The sequence below is a fragment of the Benincasa hispida genome, chromosome 11 (assembly GCF_027475165.1).
Source record: "Benincasa hispida cultivar pf3 chromosome 11, pf3_genome.v1.1, whole genome shotgun sequence".
Taxonomy (NCBI): Eukaryota; Viridiplantae; Streptophyta; class Magnoliopsida; order Cucurbitales; family Cucurbitaceae; genus Benincasa; species Benincasa hispida.
Window position 1 is genome coordinate 60,489,030 of NC_143488.1, and position 17,810 is coordinate 60,506,839.

Genomic DNA, 17,810 nt, shown 5'->3' on the forward strand with positions numbered 1-17,810 from the left:
TTGGATTTTTGTTGTAATGGATAATTCTTTATTACATATTTAATAATTAAATTAAAAACTGTATTAGATAATTAATTAACTTTGAAGCTTTAGGGCACAAATCTCATTACAACCGACTTGGTCTGGTTCATTATGATTTGGTTAGTTCAGTTGGACCATTTTGGTTTGGTTTGGTTCATCTACTTAATTCATTATACTGTTTAGTCCTTGTTCTCTAACCTCTAGGGGCCTCAGATTTGTTTTCAAATCGGTCGTTAGTAGATTTTATTTTCAGATCTTTATGGAGATCTTTGTTCCAGTTCTTAATGAGTGTTTCCAGCCCAGATAGGGAAGTTTTCTTCAGTTTCATTCACCTGCCACCTTGAATGTCATCCAATCCATTCAATCGGATGCTTCACAAACTCAGGTTGGTCGTCACTCTACCACCTCGAACTTGAGAAAGGGTGTTAGCATAATTTATGATTTATTCTTAATTTATATTTTCCTCTTTAGTATTTTCTTTTTTTGCTATTTTTCTTTATTGTATTCGTGGTCTATTTATTTCATAATTATTGATTATTCAATAATATACGTAAAAAAAAAATTAACACCAACCAATAATCAGCTTGGAATCAACCTGGTGGGTCTTATACTTGTTGATTGGGTTTTGCGCGTTTCATGGGAGAAGTGAATGTAGATGTGTTTGTAACCAATATTTCATTCTAAATGTAATCATTCTAAGGGTAGATTCATATAATAGTGGTTAAGTTATGAATTTAACCTAAACCAATTCAAAAGATTACCAATGAGCTTAGATTTCAATCAATTGTTCGATTCCATTCTTCGTTTCCAATGTATAACCACTTCCTCGAAATGAACAAAATTATATTTCCTCTCTTTTTCCTTTTTTTTTTTTTTAAGTAACGATGCAGATACCATCCAAAATTATGCAAATGAAATTAAATGCCCCACCTCGTTGGTATCTGTTACTAAATTGTTTAAATTTAATAGTACGATAATCGAGGGAACCTACATTTAATTTGGCCTCGTTCTGTGTAATGGACATTGTTCTATGTGATATCTGCCTTGAAGTGACAGAATAGCACATTACTACGCAAACCCTCCGCAACCTGTGGCGTAAGCTATATGGACGAGCATTGATTATCAATTTCTCAATAGTAACGTGCCTTCATAACACGTCTCGGTCATAAATATTGATGATCTCAAAGTTCTGTTAATCAAGACAAATATATATCTATAAATTTGGTGGGTAATGTATCACTCTAAACTCTAAACTAATAATTGTATTAATTTAAATCTTGAATTTTGTAAATTGTATCCACTTAAATCCTAAACTAACAACGGTATCAATTTAGATTCTGAACTTTTATAAGGATATCAATTTAAACCCTCTATTATATTTTATTTGGATACAATTACAAAAATTTAGAGCTTAAATTGATATATTTATAAAAGTTCAAAGATTAAATTGATACACTTATGAAAGTTCAAATTTAAATTGATACTTACAAAAAATCAAAATTTAAATTCATACAATTATTAGTTTGGAGTTTAAATTGATACACTTATGAAAGTTCAGGTTTAAATTGATACACTTACAAAAAAGATCAAAATTTAAATTCATACAATTATTAGTTTGGAGTTTAAATTGATACAAATCTCAAAGTTCAGGGTTTAAATAGATATAACTCCTAAAGTTTTAAATGGATACAACTCCCAAAATTTAAAGTTTAAATTGATACAATTCCCAAAGTTTAGGGATATAAATTGATATTTTCCCTAATTATTAACTCATTCCATCATGTTATGCACTACTAAAGAAATAAAATATGTTTAGCCTCCAAAACAAAACAACATAGAAGAATAACGATGAGAATGCATCCTTTATATGGAACTAAACAAATCCAAATGACTAACAAGACTGTAATTACCAAGAATCTTTCATACCATTTCAGTCCAGATTCGCCAATGAACCAATTTCGTAGTCTTTGTATTTACACCCCTGTCGTAAATAAAACAAATAAGCATTCAGATTTGATATAAAAGCAAAGTCACTAGGATTTATAATTGAGGAAAATATTAAAGTGAAACCCAATATTCATCTTACCAAGTAGTATACTATATAGTGAAGTGAGTAGACCATATTTACAACTCCCAATGACAGCTTCCATTCACCCAGTTGGGTCCCAGAAAGTCGAAATCTTCTTGGGGAACAGCAATAGTACAGAACTAAAAATGAAATCTGGAAGTCTTTTTTCCAGTGTCTTGAATAAAGTTGTGGTGCTAAAGCAGTCTCAAACTGGAGAGGAACTTCTTCAGGGTTTTATGACCCCATGTTATGTCATTTTGAACGATATCTTTGTTGATTTCCTGCAAATCGGACCGATTCTCAATTATATTTGTGTCATCCTCTTGTCTAATTTCTTCATAACTTGACTTCACCTCCATCTCTTGTCCAGCCATAACATCAGGATCCGGTTTCTGATTCTTTTGTATGTTCTGAGATTAATACAAATGAAATATGAGGCATATGAACATTATATAACATAGTAGAGCAGTAGAAGAAGTTGAATCAAGCATAGCACAACTATTGCCCGAGAAGTGTTTATAAGTTTAATTCAGTGATTGTAGTCTCATGCTTTCAGAGTGTGCTTTTAGGTGGTCACAGGTTTATTTGCAGTTTTATAAGTTTAAGAAGTAATGGGCTGTATAATTTGAAGCATATTATAAGTTACATGAAACTTGATTGTGCATACAACAAGGTCAGCTTGAAATGTCTTTCCATGTATTTCATGCACTCAAAAGTTATGTCGACATTCGATGATGTTTGGTTTCGTGATAAGTTGGTAAGAAAGAAGCAAAATAAAACTAAGATATCAAAATTGAAATTATTAGGCCATAAGACTATGACAGCAATAGTACTACAATACATGGTCCATGTCAAGTTTCATCTCTTTCACATATCAATTCGAAAACATTTAAGCTATCAAAGTTACGTCCACTGTAGTTAGGATCTCCTTCAAAAGTACAATACATGGTGCACAAAAATTGAAAGGACGATTTTGTGGTAACAAGAGTTGAAGCAGGAAAGAAATGGTAAAGGTAGGTCAGGCCATCAAGCTGTTACCTCGGGTAGTGTACGATCGTTAGTATCATTAATTCCATCAATGGAACCATCATCTTTGACTTCATTTGGAGGTGCATACTGATTTGATGTTGTTGGTGTTGGAGGTAAACCAGGAACTAGAATGGGAACTCCCTTGTTAACAAAGCTTTCTTGAACTCCATAGTTAACACCATCATCTTTCTCGTCATTCTCCAAAATTTCCTCTGTTATCTTTGTATCACTCTCGGATGTAATTGTTGTCTCCCCATTTGAATTGCTGTGTACCTCACTCACGGCCTTGTTACTTGTATTGAGAATGAAGCTCTCCTTTGGGGAGCTAATATTCTCTGCCACAAGAACTCTGGCATTCTCTTTTGAACCCGAAATGCTGCTAGGGTTATCCTCTGAAAGAGAGACGTTACTGGCATTCTCTTCAGAAGCAGAGATATTACTGCCATTTTCTTCTGAAGCTGAGATGTTACTGCCATCAATCGATTCCACTGATGGTTTTTCTGCTATTGAATCCTTATTTGTATTGGGGATCAGTTCTTCGTTTGGATAAGTGAGGTTCTCCTTGATCACTAACTTTTCTTGGGCGATCGAAGAATCCTCCTCCTGGTTAACAATTTTTTCTTCACTTCGTATCCGTGATTCAGCACTATCCCAATCTTCAGAAACGATGATTGTATTTGATGTTTCCCAGGGTTCAAATGTTCGATCAGGACCAGGTTGCCATACAACATTTCCAGTTGTTCCTTGAAGTATGAATTTGAACTGGATTGTTTTCCCAACAGGAATCTCCTGATTTGGAAAAAAACAAAAAACCATGACCAGATATTAGAATCGTTTACGAAACTTGTTTCTTTAAATGAAGATTTTTACGTTCTTCATGAGTCTCTCTACTCACCACTTCTGCTGCCCATTGATGCCCATCGGCCCAGTTTAAAGGTATTGCACTTGAAACGTCCCAGGAACCAAAAATTGGATCATCACCTACTACAAAGAAATGCTCCCCAAATGTGCACTCTTTCTGGAGCTGGAACTTGACACGAACGGTCTTTGATTGATCTGCGTAAAAGATGTCGATATGGAAAATTGAGGCTATTTTCCCAGAGGAAATAATTATTTATCATCAATCGTGTTGACTTACTTGTTTCTTGATTCTCAACTGCATCATTCTGAGTATCTGCCTGCAAAGAACAAGTTCAATCAAAATCAGGATGGTTTTATTAGCATATATACTTCATTACAACCATATTTTCCACATCAATTCCTAGATTTTCTGGAAATAATTATCTCTTTCTTATAGATGCATCCGCAGATACTTCATTACCCATTCTAAACTTCCGAAGTTTCTATTATTCTTAATTTGATCCAACATAAACCTTTAGGAAACGATTGCTTTATCCAGTGAAAAAACTGACTCAATGTCGAGACATACAGAGTAACGTGCAATTAAAGAACAAAGAGACTTCATTCAAAAACTCAGGATCGAAGGCATATCAACACGATCTTTCACCGGCTTTCATATTAGCAAAATCGCAACTCCCCGATCATTCATTCGGAATCCATAAATAAGCAAAAAAACACCAAGAATGTTCGCACAGCTTAACTCTCGATCACACATTCAGAATCCAAAAGTAATTAAACACGGTGAAGAAAATAATTCTCAGCAATCCAAGATTCTTCAAGAAAACCAAAAGAAAACAAATGAAACCGTGGAAGTACAATCACAAAGAAAAAATTTCCAATACCGAGGAAGGAAAGAGACCTGGTGAGGAGACGAGAAGCAAGAAATCAAGTCGATGCCTCCCCGGCGCGAAGGTACCAAATGCTCAAGTCCAAAATTGGCCAATTTCCAAGGCCTCCGATAAGAAATGAATTCAGGTCCTCCAGAAAGAAGACGCTCTTTCAGAGAAGGAGCAAAGTAAGAAGAAGGTGTACTGTTAGCGATGATGGATTTGGAGGTCGCTAGGGCTTTCATCACTCTCACTCTGTTACTGACAATGACAAACGGCCTCCGAGCTTAAGCCTCGCAACTTTAATGGAGTTTCTGGTGGTTACCATTATATACCGGTGGGACCTCGTGAGGATAAGGGAAAAACGATTTCTTACGTGCATCATCGAAAACTGGCACGTGTCCCAACAACCCATCGAATCACGAAGCTCATGCTGTATGGTTCAGTCATGTGAGCCATTCAATGCAACTGGGTTTTAGGGCCATAACTCTTAAATTAGATGTCAAATAAATTATAGTTAAATTAAATTTTGTATGACCAAAAAAATGGTGGTTTGTTTTTCGATCAGATGTTGTTTAGGCTGCATCTAATATCATACTTTCCCTTTTTTATATATATACAAAGATTTCTTTTTTTACTTTTTTAATTAAAAAAAACAGCCACATGTAAATCCTTATTAGATACTTGTCTAAGTTGTATAGAGATACGTAAATACATTAAAGTATTTTCCTTTTTCGATATATATATATATATATTGAATTACCTTTCATAGCTTGAATGTTTCACTTCGTTCTTTTATTAGTGAGTTGTTAACTTGGTTATAAATGACTACTGAGACGAGTGTTTGATGCATTGAGTTGGTTATTATAATTTATGAGTTAAAACATAATGTTTTGTATGCTATGATAATCTATATTTGGGGTGTAAACTATTTTAGTTTTGCTTATAATAATTTATGTTTGAGATGCATATTATTTTGGTCTGGATAGTAAATAATAGACATCGTAACAAAGATGAAAAGAAAGAATTGGTAAAAAATAGTAGATGAATTGAAATAATAATATTGCAGTTAATTATGGACTATAATAATTAAAGACACCAAATGTTATAATTGGAACCACAAACTTTAGGTGAGCTATAATAGTTCGCTTAATTCACGCGAAAGTTGGGAGTCCAAACACTCCTAAATTATTTATGATATCTTATTACATCTTTTCTAAGAAATTAGAGATTTAAACATCGATCTTTTAGTCAATAATATATTTTTTTTTTAACAAGATGAACTATGCTTAAAGTTAACTCAAAATATTAATATAAAGGAATATGATATTTTCAAAGTATTGCTATGATATAGTAATTTAAGTTTTTACTGATTATCCTATGATACCAAAATCACATTTTTCAAGTCAAGTCAAGTCTAACTCAATATTTAAATTTTAAATTACTTGAGGTTGAAGGTTTAATCTACTTTATATCGTAAACCATTTATGTGCTATATCGATGATTTGAATGTAATCACAAATTCTTCATCTTCATTTGAAAAAATTAAGATCCCGTTTAATAACCACGATCATTTTTTTTTTTAGTTTTTGAAAATTAAACATATTTTATCACAATTTTTTACAATGATTTGCATATTTCTTAAGTAGAAGAGTTCAATTTTTAGTCAAATTCCAAAACAAAAAACAAAGTTAATGACAAATATTACTTTTTTAAAAAAAAAAAAAATTACATAGTTTTTGAAAATATTGGTAACAAGTAAATAACAAAGCAAGAAAATTAAAAGTGAAATAAATATTTATAAGCTTAATTTTCAAAAATTAAAAACTACAAACTAAGGTGTCGTTTGGTAACCATTTCTTTTTTTGTTTTTTTTTTTAAAAAAATTAAGTCTATTTTCTCTTTATTTCTTATCATGATTTGCATCTTTCTTAAGTAACAATGATTGAATTCTTAGCCAAATTTCAAAAACAGAATTCAGTTTTTAAAAGTTGCTTTTTGTTTTAAAAATTTGGCTTGTTTTTTAAACCATTGGTAAAAGATAGATAACAAATAATGAAATTTAGAGATGGAAGTTGTGTCTATAGGCTTAATTTTTTTTTAAAAAAAAAAATACTAAACGGTGTCTAAATAGTTATCAAACGCGACCTAAACATCCGAAATGTTTATAATTAGAAAAATTCAATCCCATGAACCATGATCCTATAAACTAAAGGTGTGTTCAGTTAACTTCTCAAGTGTTTAATTTTGAAAATAAATCATTTTGAAAAAAAATTGGAGCGTTTAATAATCACTCAAAATAGCTTAAAATTTTTTTCAAGTTTATTTTACAAGTTTTTTTTTAATCAGAAGGGTTTACATGAAAATGATTAATTAAAAAATACTTATTTCTCTAGTCAACCTAAACAGATCTTAAATCAAGCTTAATAACCAAAAGTTAAATGTATAAACTCTACTTTTACCTATAAATTTACGTGTTCTATTATCTACCATTTAATAATATTTTTAAAGAATTAAGTAAAGTATTGGAAAAAAAAAGTTCTCAAAAGTTAATTTTTATTTTGAGTGTTGGGCAAAGAATTTCAATCCATCTCTTTTATAAGAAAGGTGAAATCATACTTGAGAAATCAATAGTAAATAAGCAAAAGGCGACTACTCCGATTGTTTTCGAGAATTACCAAAAAAAAAAAAAAAATGGGGCATTTTTTTAGGGGCTAAAGACTTTTGGATCACTTTTTAAAAAGTTGAATTTTAGAATAAATTAGGTGTGAAAGGTCGAAATTGCCCTAGAAAAAAAATCACTTTATCCTCCTTTTCCCTTTTTTTTTTTTTTTTTTTTTTTTTTTTTTTTTTTTTTTTTTTTTTTTCTCTCTAACTTCTCTCTAACTTCTCTTCCCTCAAGCTCCCTTGCCATGCCCTGGGTTTTTTAGCAACTCTTGAACACTCTCTCATATTTGTAGTAAGTTTTTATGATTTTTTTTAATTATAAATTTTTTTTTGTTCTCTATTCTTATTCTTATGTTGATGTTGGGTTGAATTAGGTTAAATTTTCAAACTTGAAATGTATATTTCCCAAGTTAATTTTATAGTTTTAAGTAATTTAGGGTGATTTACAAATGTTTTAGCAAGTTTTTTAGTTAATTTTTTTTATCTCACAAACAAATTGTATCTTCTAATCTTCAAATGTTCAATTCCAAATCAATTATATACTTATTTTAGGTGATTTAAGGTGGTTTTATACATATTTTAGGAAGTTATTTTAGCTACTTTTTTTTTTATCTCGCAACATCTCGCAAACATATCACATATTCTAAACTTCAAATGTCCAATCTCAAATAAATTATATACTTGTTTTAGGTGATTTAAGATGATTTTACACATATTCTTGGGAGCTATAGCTACATTTTTTTTTATATCTTGCAACATCTCGTGAATATATCACAATTTCTAAACTTCAAATGTCCAATCCCAAATCAATTATATACTTGTTTTAGTGATTTAAGGTGGTTTTGCACATGTTTTAAGAGTTTTTTAACTACGTTTTCTTATCTCACATCTTCTAAACTTCAAATGTCCAATCTCAAATCAACTATATACTTATTTTTGGTGATTTGACACTTGTTTTAGGGAGTTATTGTAGCTTTTTTTTTTTTTTTAATTTTTTTTATCTTGCAACATTTGTAATATCTCGCAAACATATCACATTTTCCAAACTTCAAATGTTCACTTCCAAATCAATTATATACTTGTTTTAGGTGATTTAAGGTAGTTTTACTCATGTTTTAGGAACTTTGTAGGTATTAAATTTTATTTCGCAACTTGAAATGCCTAACTTCAAATCATTTTTTTTCATGAACTAAAGACTTTTAGGTATTTTAAGGCCGACATATGTTCGGATTTGAGTTTGTTATGTGGTGTATGGGATAAGAGACAAAAAAAAAAAAAAAAAAAAATGAAGGAGGCATGTTAAAAGCTACTGTCGTATGTAAAGTAATAACACATGATTATTTCACGGTCAAACGATATGCTCTTGCAGAAGTTAACCCTATGGAGTTCGATATAAAGATAAAGTGCATATATGAGATAAAAGTTGAAAAATGAAGCTCATCCACTTGAATTAAGCAATGAGCATGTTTTGAAGTTTTATATTCTTAGTGAAAATTTGTTGGAGGTCCCCCTGTATATCTCATTCGAACATAAGAGCAATCAAAATAAGAAAGGTTTCAATATGTGTTACAATTCAATATCTGGGAGCAACCAAGTGCATAACTTAAATGATCCAATTGCAATGGATGAATTAGATGAGAATGAAATTCAAGTCGATTTCTGTGATAACATGATAATGGCCACTCCAACTTATGGGAATTATATGATTCAAAAGACGATACTTTTACATGGGAGCTAGTTGAGATGAATAGTGAATCGTATGACATCCTACAACAAACAAATATTTCAATAGAAGATCACATAGTTAAATATGGCTCAGCTAGCCAAAAGTTGAATGTGAAAAAAAAAAACATTTGGTCAGAAGAAAGCTCTACAAGTGAGGAGTTGAAGGTAGGACAAATATTTTTTTTTTTGCAAGAGAGAATTCTTTGTGAGATTAAGTCTTTTGGCAATGAAAAAGAATTTTTAGTTTTTAGTACAGAAATCTACAAAAGGGGTGCTTTATATTAAATGCATTGATGGTAAGTGTAAGTGGAGATTGCGAGCAGTCAGATTGAAGAATTCAAATATATTAAAGATTTCAAAGTATGTAAATATTCATGTTGTCTTGATATTTTGAATCGTGACCACAGACAAGAAAAATCTTGGATAGTTGGAGAATTAATAAAGTCCAAATTCAAATGAGTTGATCACCAATACAAACCACATGATATCATAAAAGACATGAGGCAAGACTATGGCATAAATGTAAGTTATGAAAAAGCATGACGTGCTAGAGAAAATGCATATGAACAAGTGTATGGGTCTCTTGAAGAGTCATACAATTTATTGTGTTGGTATGGTGAAGCACTGAAACTTGCAAATCCAGGTACAATATATCAGATTGAATTTGAAGATGAGTATTTCTTCAAATATCTTTTTATGACTCTTGATCCATGTGTTCAAGGCTTTTTAAATTGCATTAGACTCATAGTCATGGATGGAACATTTTTAAAGAACAAATTTCGTGGTCAATTGATAGTTGCCACTTGCTTAGATGGTAATAATTAAACCTATCCCCTTGCCTTTGGAATAGTTTATAGAGGAATAAATGCTTCTATAAAATTGAAGGAACTCTAATGAGAACCTTGAGCGGAAGTGGATCGATCAAATTCCATAATTTATTGAATACAAAGTTTAAAGTAAACAAGCAATAAGATATGAATTTAAATCTAAATTGCAACATGCTTTACAAGAAAAGAGTTTGAAGAAACCTCACCTTTGAAGACCTTTTTCTTCACGATTTCCCTCAAATAGATTACGAACTTCTTGAAGACCTTCTTCAAGATAACCTCGAACAAAATCCGGACACTACCATAAAAGAAACCTTGATTTTCTCAAGGTGAGAACCTAGAAATGGTGGACTCTGACTATTTTGGTTATAAGAGAAAGCTTAAGGTGGAGGAAGAAGATTGAGAACTTTCAACTCAAGATAAAACTCACATAACACTTCTGTAAAATTTATTTTTCTTTCTTATTTCAATCGTTCAACAATCTCAAAATCTAGAAGAAGAAGAAAACAATTTTTTTTTTAATTCTCCTTGCCATAAAAATAACCACCACCCACTAATGTGAGTGGAGAGAAAAGATGGAAAAGGACTCCCTTCCTTATTATCAAAATAATAATAATAAAATAAATATAAATATGATAACTAGCTTATCATATTATATATATATTATATTATATGTTATATCAAATATAATATATAACTTATAGTTTGTATCACATATAATATAAACTATAGTTTATTTTCTCTTTAATATGCCATTTCATATAAATCTTATTTATATTAAATTTAACAACTATAAATCCCATTCATAGAAAATATATTTGAATCTCATTCAAATATTTATTTCCTCCCATTAAACTATAGTGTATCAAATACATTATGACAATTATATCACATATAATTGAAACAACTTAATTATATCATATATAATTAAATCCCTCTATTAATTTGAACAACTCAAATTAATCCAAAGACCGATTCTCAACTAAATCCTATTAAGCTACCAAGGGGACCTCATGGACCTGTAGCTTGAAGCTCTAACGATACATGAATAATTAATTAAACTCTTTAATTACATTAGTCACTATCCATTAACTGTCGGACATTCTACTAAGGACCGACAGCTGCACTCTTCGTACTACAGATATATTTCTGTGTCCATTGGATATAATCAATCAACAGCACGATGACCCTTCCCAAATTGCTCATAAGTACAGTTAGGACAAATTACCATTTTGTCCTTGTAGTTAAACATGTATGTGAAGACATACAGTTCACATACATATTTAAGTTACAAAGACAACCTTGGATGTTAGTTTATTGGTTTGTGGCTAATCCAACTAAAATATCAAATATATTTATAGACAATGAATAAAATATCAAATATTTTATTAAATACATAATGAGTTTGTTCAAATAATGTTTACAAACTATATAATCCTACGAGATTTAGGGCATCAACCCCAACAAAAATGATTTTTGGAAAAGTTGAAAGGTGCAATAGATGAGGTTTACAATCTAGGCTTTGTGACAGATTGACATACAAGCTTCTCCAAGCGTCTCTAAGTGACAGATCAAAATCGCGCCCTAATTATAACATTCGAAGAACATTCCAGTCATTAACAACGCGTTCATGTAGGTAACATGCAAGTAGAGGTATCCTATGTAATGAGTTTACATAAAATCGGACTACGAAATAGTAACCATAGGTGTAACACCATTGACTAGTTAGCTTTCTATTTCAATAAGATGACCTAGACAACTTAGTTTTAATCTGAAATGTACTATGAACTCCTGTTCACAAGGGATTGTCCTTTGATTTGTATGGGTGAGAGTGGCTAGTTTTCCGACTCAATAAAATTACCATTTTGGGGATAAGACCGAATGAGGAGCTAAGAACATAATAATACAAGATGGAATTCACTTCTTCCTGACTTTAGGGTAAGTAGATGAGTGTTCCCTTAAGTGGTATCTCTGAGACTTGAACAGATGGCCATACTCTCTCACTGACCCGAGAGGAGTTTATATTTAATGGTTGAACCATGAAAATATTGTTCACTAGAGGAGCACTGGTACTTAAGAATACAGAGGTAAGCCAAGGGTAAAACGGTAATTTGACCCAATTGATGTTATGAACACTCGTGAAGGATTAACTTGGTGATACTGGTCTATATCCGTGGACACAAAAATATATCTACAGTGAGAAGAGTGCAGTTGTGAGTCTTTAGTAGAATGGATCCACAGTTAACGAATATTAATTAATTTGGTTAATAAGTTTAGCTAATTAATCTCATATCGTTGGAGTTTCTGATCTGTAGGTCCACCAAGTCCCCTTGTTAGCTCACTAAAGGATATTAATGAGAAATGATTTGCATTGTTCAAATCAATTGAGGAAATTGTATATTAATGTAATTAATATATAATTATGTGATCTATAATTCAAATTATGTTAGAGAGAAATATTTGAATGAGATTCAAATATTTATTTCATGTGAATTAGATTCATGAAGAGTTAATTAATAATAATGTTCGAGAGATGGAAACATAAAAATATGTCATGTTTATATATTAATTAATTAACTATAAATTAAATTAGATTTAATATGTGGTTATTTAATTAATGTGCCAATTAATTAAATAAGAGGTTATTTAATTAATTGGCATCAAGGGTGGAAAGAAAAATACTTGGAGAAAGGTTAAATCCTTCTCCATATCAATTCGTTCTTATTAGCCCATTTAGGGCAAATATTCATTTGGGCAAAAATATACATTAGCCTCTAAATTAATTCCTCTCTACACTCTCTACGATCTCTCTACCTCTTCCTCTTCCAAGGGGACACCACTCATCCAACTCTTGGAATCCTAGAGAATAACAATTATTCTTATGGTAGTGTCAGTGATCGTTGAGAAGACATTTGTGTGAAGAACAAGAGAAATTTCGAGAAGTTTGAGAATCTACAAAGGTAAAAATCGTTCATCCATTTGATTCTCCTTTATAATGCATGCCTAGTATGATGTTTATCCTATTTCGATTCTATTTAGTATGTTATGTTTTTGTTTCCTTAAAATCGAAAAATCGAATGCAAGACGATCTCACACTTCTGCTCGGGATCCGATCCCAACAGGAACATAGTTGCAAGATGTTGCAAGATAGTTGCGAGATAAAAAAAAAAAAAGTACCCAACAAACTCCCTAAAACTTGTTCTTACCCAACCCTAAATTACCTAAACGGTCATATAAAACATATAAATATATGTGCCATAATGTGTTAGAAGGGGTCATTGGCATGTCTTTGGTGGTGATTGCAAGTTTTTATGTAGGAAGATGGGTGCGAGAATATTAAAAGATACAAAACAACTCCTAAATATGAATATGGTTCATATAAATGCAGAGCAACTTTTGATTTTGCAAAATGAAACCAACCAACAACAGTATTCTCAATAATCAAAGTAAAAGGAACTCAACTCTTCTATTTTGGAAGCCAAGATAAACTTAGAAATGAAAAAACCTAAGCAAATCAATAAAAATAAAAGAAAAAATAAGTAAAAAATCAGTAAAATCAACAAACAATCCAAATGTTAGAAATTTTCTCCTATATCTAAATGAAGGTTTAAGTTCCTTATAGTGGTTGAAGAGTCGTCGTTCAACTTTGTCATTCTTAAGCTTTGATCTTCCTTGTCAGTCTTAGTCGATGTTCGAAGGGTCGTCGACCATCCACAATGGTGGTTAGTCACTGTTGAATGAGAAATTTTGGACCAATCACAAGTTGCCACGACATTTACTAAATTAATGATGAAATTCCAAATCATTAAATTTAGGCCCAATTAGAAGTTGATATATGTCCCGAATTGAAGTTGAAGACAAATTTTGATGATGCCACGTGGTTTTATCATGACTATTGAATCAGGGAAGATTAATTTGGTCCAATTTGATATTATTATTTGGACCAAAGTTGAACTAAGTCTAAAAATAGGTTGAATTTGACCCAAATGTCAAATCAGGCCTAAATCCGATTAATTGGGCCCAAAGGCCAAACCCATGAACCAACCAAGTCCAAGTCCAACTAATTGGGCCCAAAGGCCAGGCCCATAGATCAACAAGCCCGAAGGTCAATCATCCAAGAAGATCAACAAGCCCAAAGGTTGATCGTCCAAGAAGATCAACAAGCCCAAAGGTCAATCCTCCAAGAAGATCAACAAGCTTAAAGGCCGATCTTCTAAGAAGATCATCAAGCCTAAAGGCCAATCCTTCAAGAAGATCATCAAGTCCAAAGGCTGATCATCCAAGAAGACCAATAAGCCCGATCAGCCCAAAGGCTGATCATCCAAGAAGATTAACAAGCCCAAAGGTCGATCATCCAAGAAGATCAACAAGCCTAAAGGTTGATCATCCAAGAAAATCATCAAGCCTAAAGGCCGATCATCCAATAAGATCAACAAGTCCAAAGGCCGATCATCCAAGAAGATCAACAAGCCCAAAGGTCGATCATTCAAGAAGATCAACCAACTTAAAGACTATAGTTTATTTTGAAAGCATCAAATTATTATGTATTAGAGATTGTCTTCACTTTCCACAAAATTAATACAAATACAAAAGTTCAAGTTCCACGAAATAAATTTCTCTTGAAAATCTCGTGCCAACAAATTGGCACGTCCGATGGGACATCTCTACCTCTCATCTCTCTCGTCATCAAGTCAACAAATCTATAAATAGCACCAAAGAAAGCTGCATCCAAAGCTACCATCGCATAAGCTCTGTCATCACGGAGGAAATCTGGGACCAGCTGATGGAATCTTCTAAAAGCGGGATCGTCATCATAGAAAATCCCTTATTCGACAACTATACTTCTGCTACTGATCTATCAGAGAAAGAATCATCACGTTTTGATGTAGTGTCTATCATGATGACTGACTTAACAACTGAGTTGACCATGGCAGAGATGGAGATAAAGATAAATCTCCTAATGAAAGTTGTAGAAGAGCGAGATTATGAAATTGCTGCTTTAAGAGATGAAATACAGGCTCGAGAAACTGCTGAGTCGAGTCAATTTCCAGCTACAAAAGCCAATGACAAAGGAAAGACTGTCTTGCAGGAAGACCAACCGTAACAATCTACCTCTGTCGCTACCCTATCAATTCAACAACTGCAGGATATGATTAAAAACTCTATAAGGGCTCAGTACGGAGGACCATCACAATCCTTCTTTATGTACTCCAAGTTGTACACCAAGAAAATCGACAACCTGAGAATACCAGCTAGGTATCAACCTCCAAAGTTCTAGCAGTTCGATGGAAAGGGAAATCCAAAACAACATGTTGCACACTTCATTAAAACCTGCGAAAATGTAGGAACCGGAGGAGACCAGCTAGTCAAGCAGTTTATCCGTACCTTGAAAGGAAATGCTTTTGAATGGTATACTGATTTAGAGCCAGAAGTGATTGATAGTTGGGAACAGCTAGAAATGGAGTTCTTAAACCACTTCTATAGTACAAGGCGCACTGTTAGCATGATGGAGTTGACGAACACCAAACAGTGGAAGGGTGAGACAGTCATTGATTACATCGACCGATGGAGAGCTTTGAGTCTAGATTGCAAAGATAGACTTACTGAATTATCTGTAATGGTGATGTGCACTCAAGACATGCACTGTGAGCTTCTTTACATCCTACAAGGGATAAAACCTCGTACGTTTGAGGAGTTGGCAACACGTGCTCATGATATGAAGCTAAGCATCTCCAACAGGGGAACTAAAGATTTCCTAGTCCTCGAAGGGAAAAAAATACAAGAATGAAGCCAAGGGCACTGAAAAGATCATGGATAGTGCCACAAAAGAATCTATGGTCGTTCATGTGACCCCGCTGGAATTTTCCTCCAAAGGAAAACAAACAAAATTTGAAAGAAGGCACAATGAGGGCGAGAAGCGTCGTCCAACTCTTAAAGAAATACAGGAGAAGGTTTATCCATTCCCTTACTCTGATGTGGCAGATATGTTGGAGCAACTGCTAGAGAAACAACTTATTCAGCTGCTGAAATGCAAGCGGCTGGAACAACCAGGAAAAGTAGATGATTTTAACTACTGCAAGTATCATCAGGTCGTTAGTCACCCAATTGAAAGGTGCTTTGTGCTGAAGGAACGAATTCTGAAGTTGGCTCGTGAAAAGAAGATTGAGCTAGATTTAGATGAAGTAGCTCAGACAAATCACGCTACAGTAGTGTTGACTTCAAGTGTTCTAACACTGTCTGTGTCTCATGCTCAAAGACAAAGCTTGATCCAATTTGGAGCCTTCGAGCCTATAGTTGTTTAGTTTCAGCAAGAGATTCAAATAGCAAATTCCAAAAAGAAAGATAAGCTCGTTGAAGATGACAACAAAGGGTGGATAGTTGTGATTTATCAAAAAAGACGACAGCCAAACTCCACCCAAAAAGAGTCGCGTTCCTATCGAAGCTATAGAAAAAGGAATAAGACTTATAAAAAGAAAGGAAAAAAGATGACATGGAAGCCTAAGCCTACTAAGAAAGAAGACAAGGACTTCCCTCAATTCTAACGTCCGACAACTTTGGCAGAATTTCTCCCAATAAGCTTTCTTGCATGTCAGCAAATCATCTAGAGAAAGTATCAGAAGTTATTGCATGTCACATTGTCGGCATAGTGGAAGTCGACAACAATCATATAACTGCCGAAGAAGTCAACGATTCAGAAAAAATGAAGCAAAGAACTTATGTCTTCGATCGTATTAAGCCTTCAAGTGCTCGATCTTCAGTCTTTCAAAGATTGAGTATGGCCACGATAGGAGAAGAAGACCGTTGTTGAATGACTACTTCTACTCGAACTTCAGCCTTCAAAAGGCTAAGTATATCCACGTTAAAGAAAGATCGACCTTCAACATCTGCTTTTGATCGTCTCAAGACAACAAGCAATCAACGTAAAGGAAGGATGAAAATATTGAAGGCAACATCATTCCATGAAGAAAACAATGACGAAAAGATTCACAGTCGTGTCCCTTCACGCATGAAAAGGAAATTTTCTGTTGATATAAATATAAAGGATTCCTTGATAGTGAAGCCAAAACTCATCATATTGACGAATCCTATAAATGAAGAGGATGATCAAAACCATGATGAAATAAAAGCTTCTGAAGTTTAAATGAAGAAGCTCCTCATCACAAGAGCCTAAACTGCATGATGCTCCTGGCCTGCATGAGCTTAAAATATGAATGCCCCCCCTCCCTCCCCCCCAAAAAAAAAATCTTTGTACGAACTACGTTACGACTTGATCCCTATTATTATAAATGGTACGTAGGAAACTTAGAGAAATTTAAGTTCAGTCGCGCATAAAAAAAAGGCGTTCATTTTTAACTACGTTATGACGATCCCTATTATTATGAAGGGTATGTAGACAGCTAGAAAGAAACTTCAAGTTCAGTTCAGTTAAAAAAAAAAATACGTCATGACATGATCCCTTTCTTTAAGGAGGCAACTTAAAGAAATTTAAGTTTAGTCCATCAGAAAGGGTACCACAACCACCTAAGTATGATACTATAAGATTGATGTTGATCATCCCTGTTAAAGAATGACACTCCAAATTGAAGATATTCATCCCTATTGAGGGAAACACAACGGATTGAAGTTGTTCATCCCTCATAAGGAGCTAGCAAAATAAATAAAAGGCATACACTTGGAATGTGCTTTGCTTCCTCTTCAAAATCAAACTTGGATACTCCTCCATCTTCAAGTTCAGAGGCTTCGTCG

At 33.1% G+C, this 17,810-nt stretch overlaps 1 protein-coding gene and 1 long non-coding RNA gene across 2 annotated transcripts; both read right to left on the reverse strand.

Moving 5' to 3' along the window:
* Positions 1-1,605: 1,605 nt before the first annotated feature.
* Positions 1,606-5,311, reverse strand: LOC120092050 (Carbohydrate-binding-like fold). Its single transcript, XM_039050243.2, has 6 exons — positions 4,878-5,311; positions 4,257-4,296; positions 4,014-4,174; positions 3,128-3,907; positions 2,108-2,499; positions 1,606-2,002 (listed from the first exon to the last, which is right to left on the reverse strand). The coding sequence occupies exons 1-5, from the start codon at positions 5,088-5,090 to the stop codon at positions 2,284-2,286; spliced, it is 1,410 nt and encodes a 469-aa protein (XP_038906171.1). The 5' UTR covers positions 5,091-5,311; the 3' UTR covers positions 1,606-2,002; positions 2,108-2,283.
* Positions 5,312-8,938: 3,627 nt separating this feature from the next.
* LOC150032782 (uncharacterized) lies at positions 8,939-10,451 on the reverse strand. Its single transcript, XR_016524259.1, has 2 exons — positions 10,271-10,451; positions 8,939-9,279 (listed from the first exon to the last, which is right to left on the reverse strand). It is a non-coding gene; the product is annotated as an uncharacterized LOC150032782 (long non-coding RNA).
* Positions 10,452-17,810: the final 7,359 nt, after the last annotated feature.

Coding starts and splice junctions, on each gene's coding strand:
- LOC120092050 (XM_039050243.2), bottom strand. CDS start 5,090: ATGAAAGCCCTAGCGACCTCCAAATCCATCATCGCTAACAGTACACCT. Junction 4,175..4,256: donor AGTTGAGAATCAAGAAACAA/GTAAGTCAACAC, acceptor TCTTTTACGCAG/ATCAATCAAAGACCGTTCGT. Junction 2,500..3,127: donor ACGATCGTACACTACCCGAG/GTAACAGCTTGA, acceptor TATTAATCTCAG/AACATACAAAAGAATCAGAA.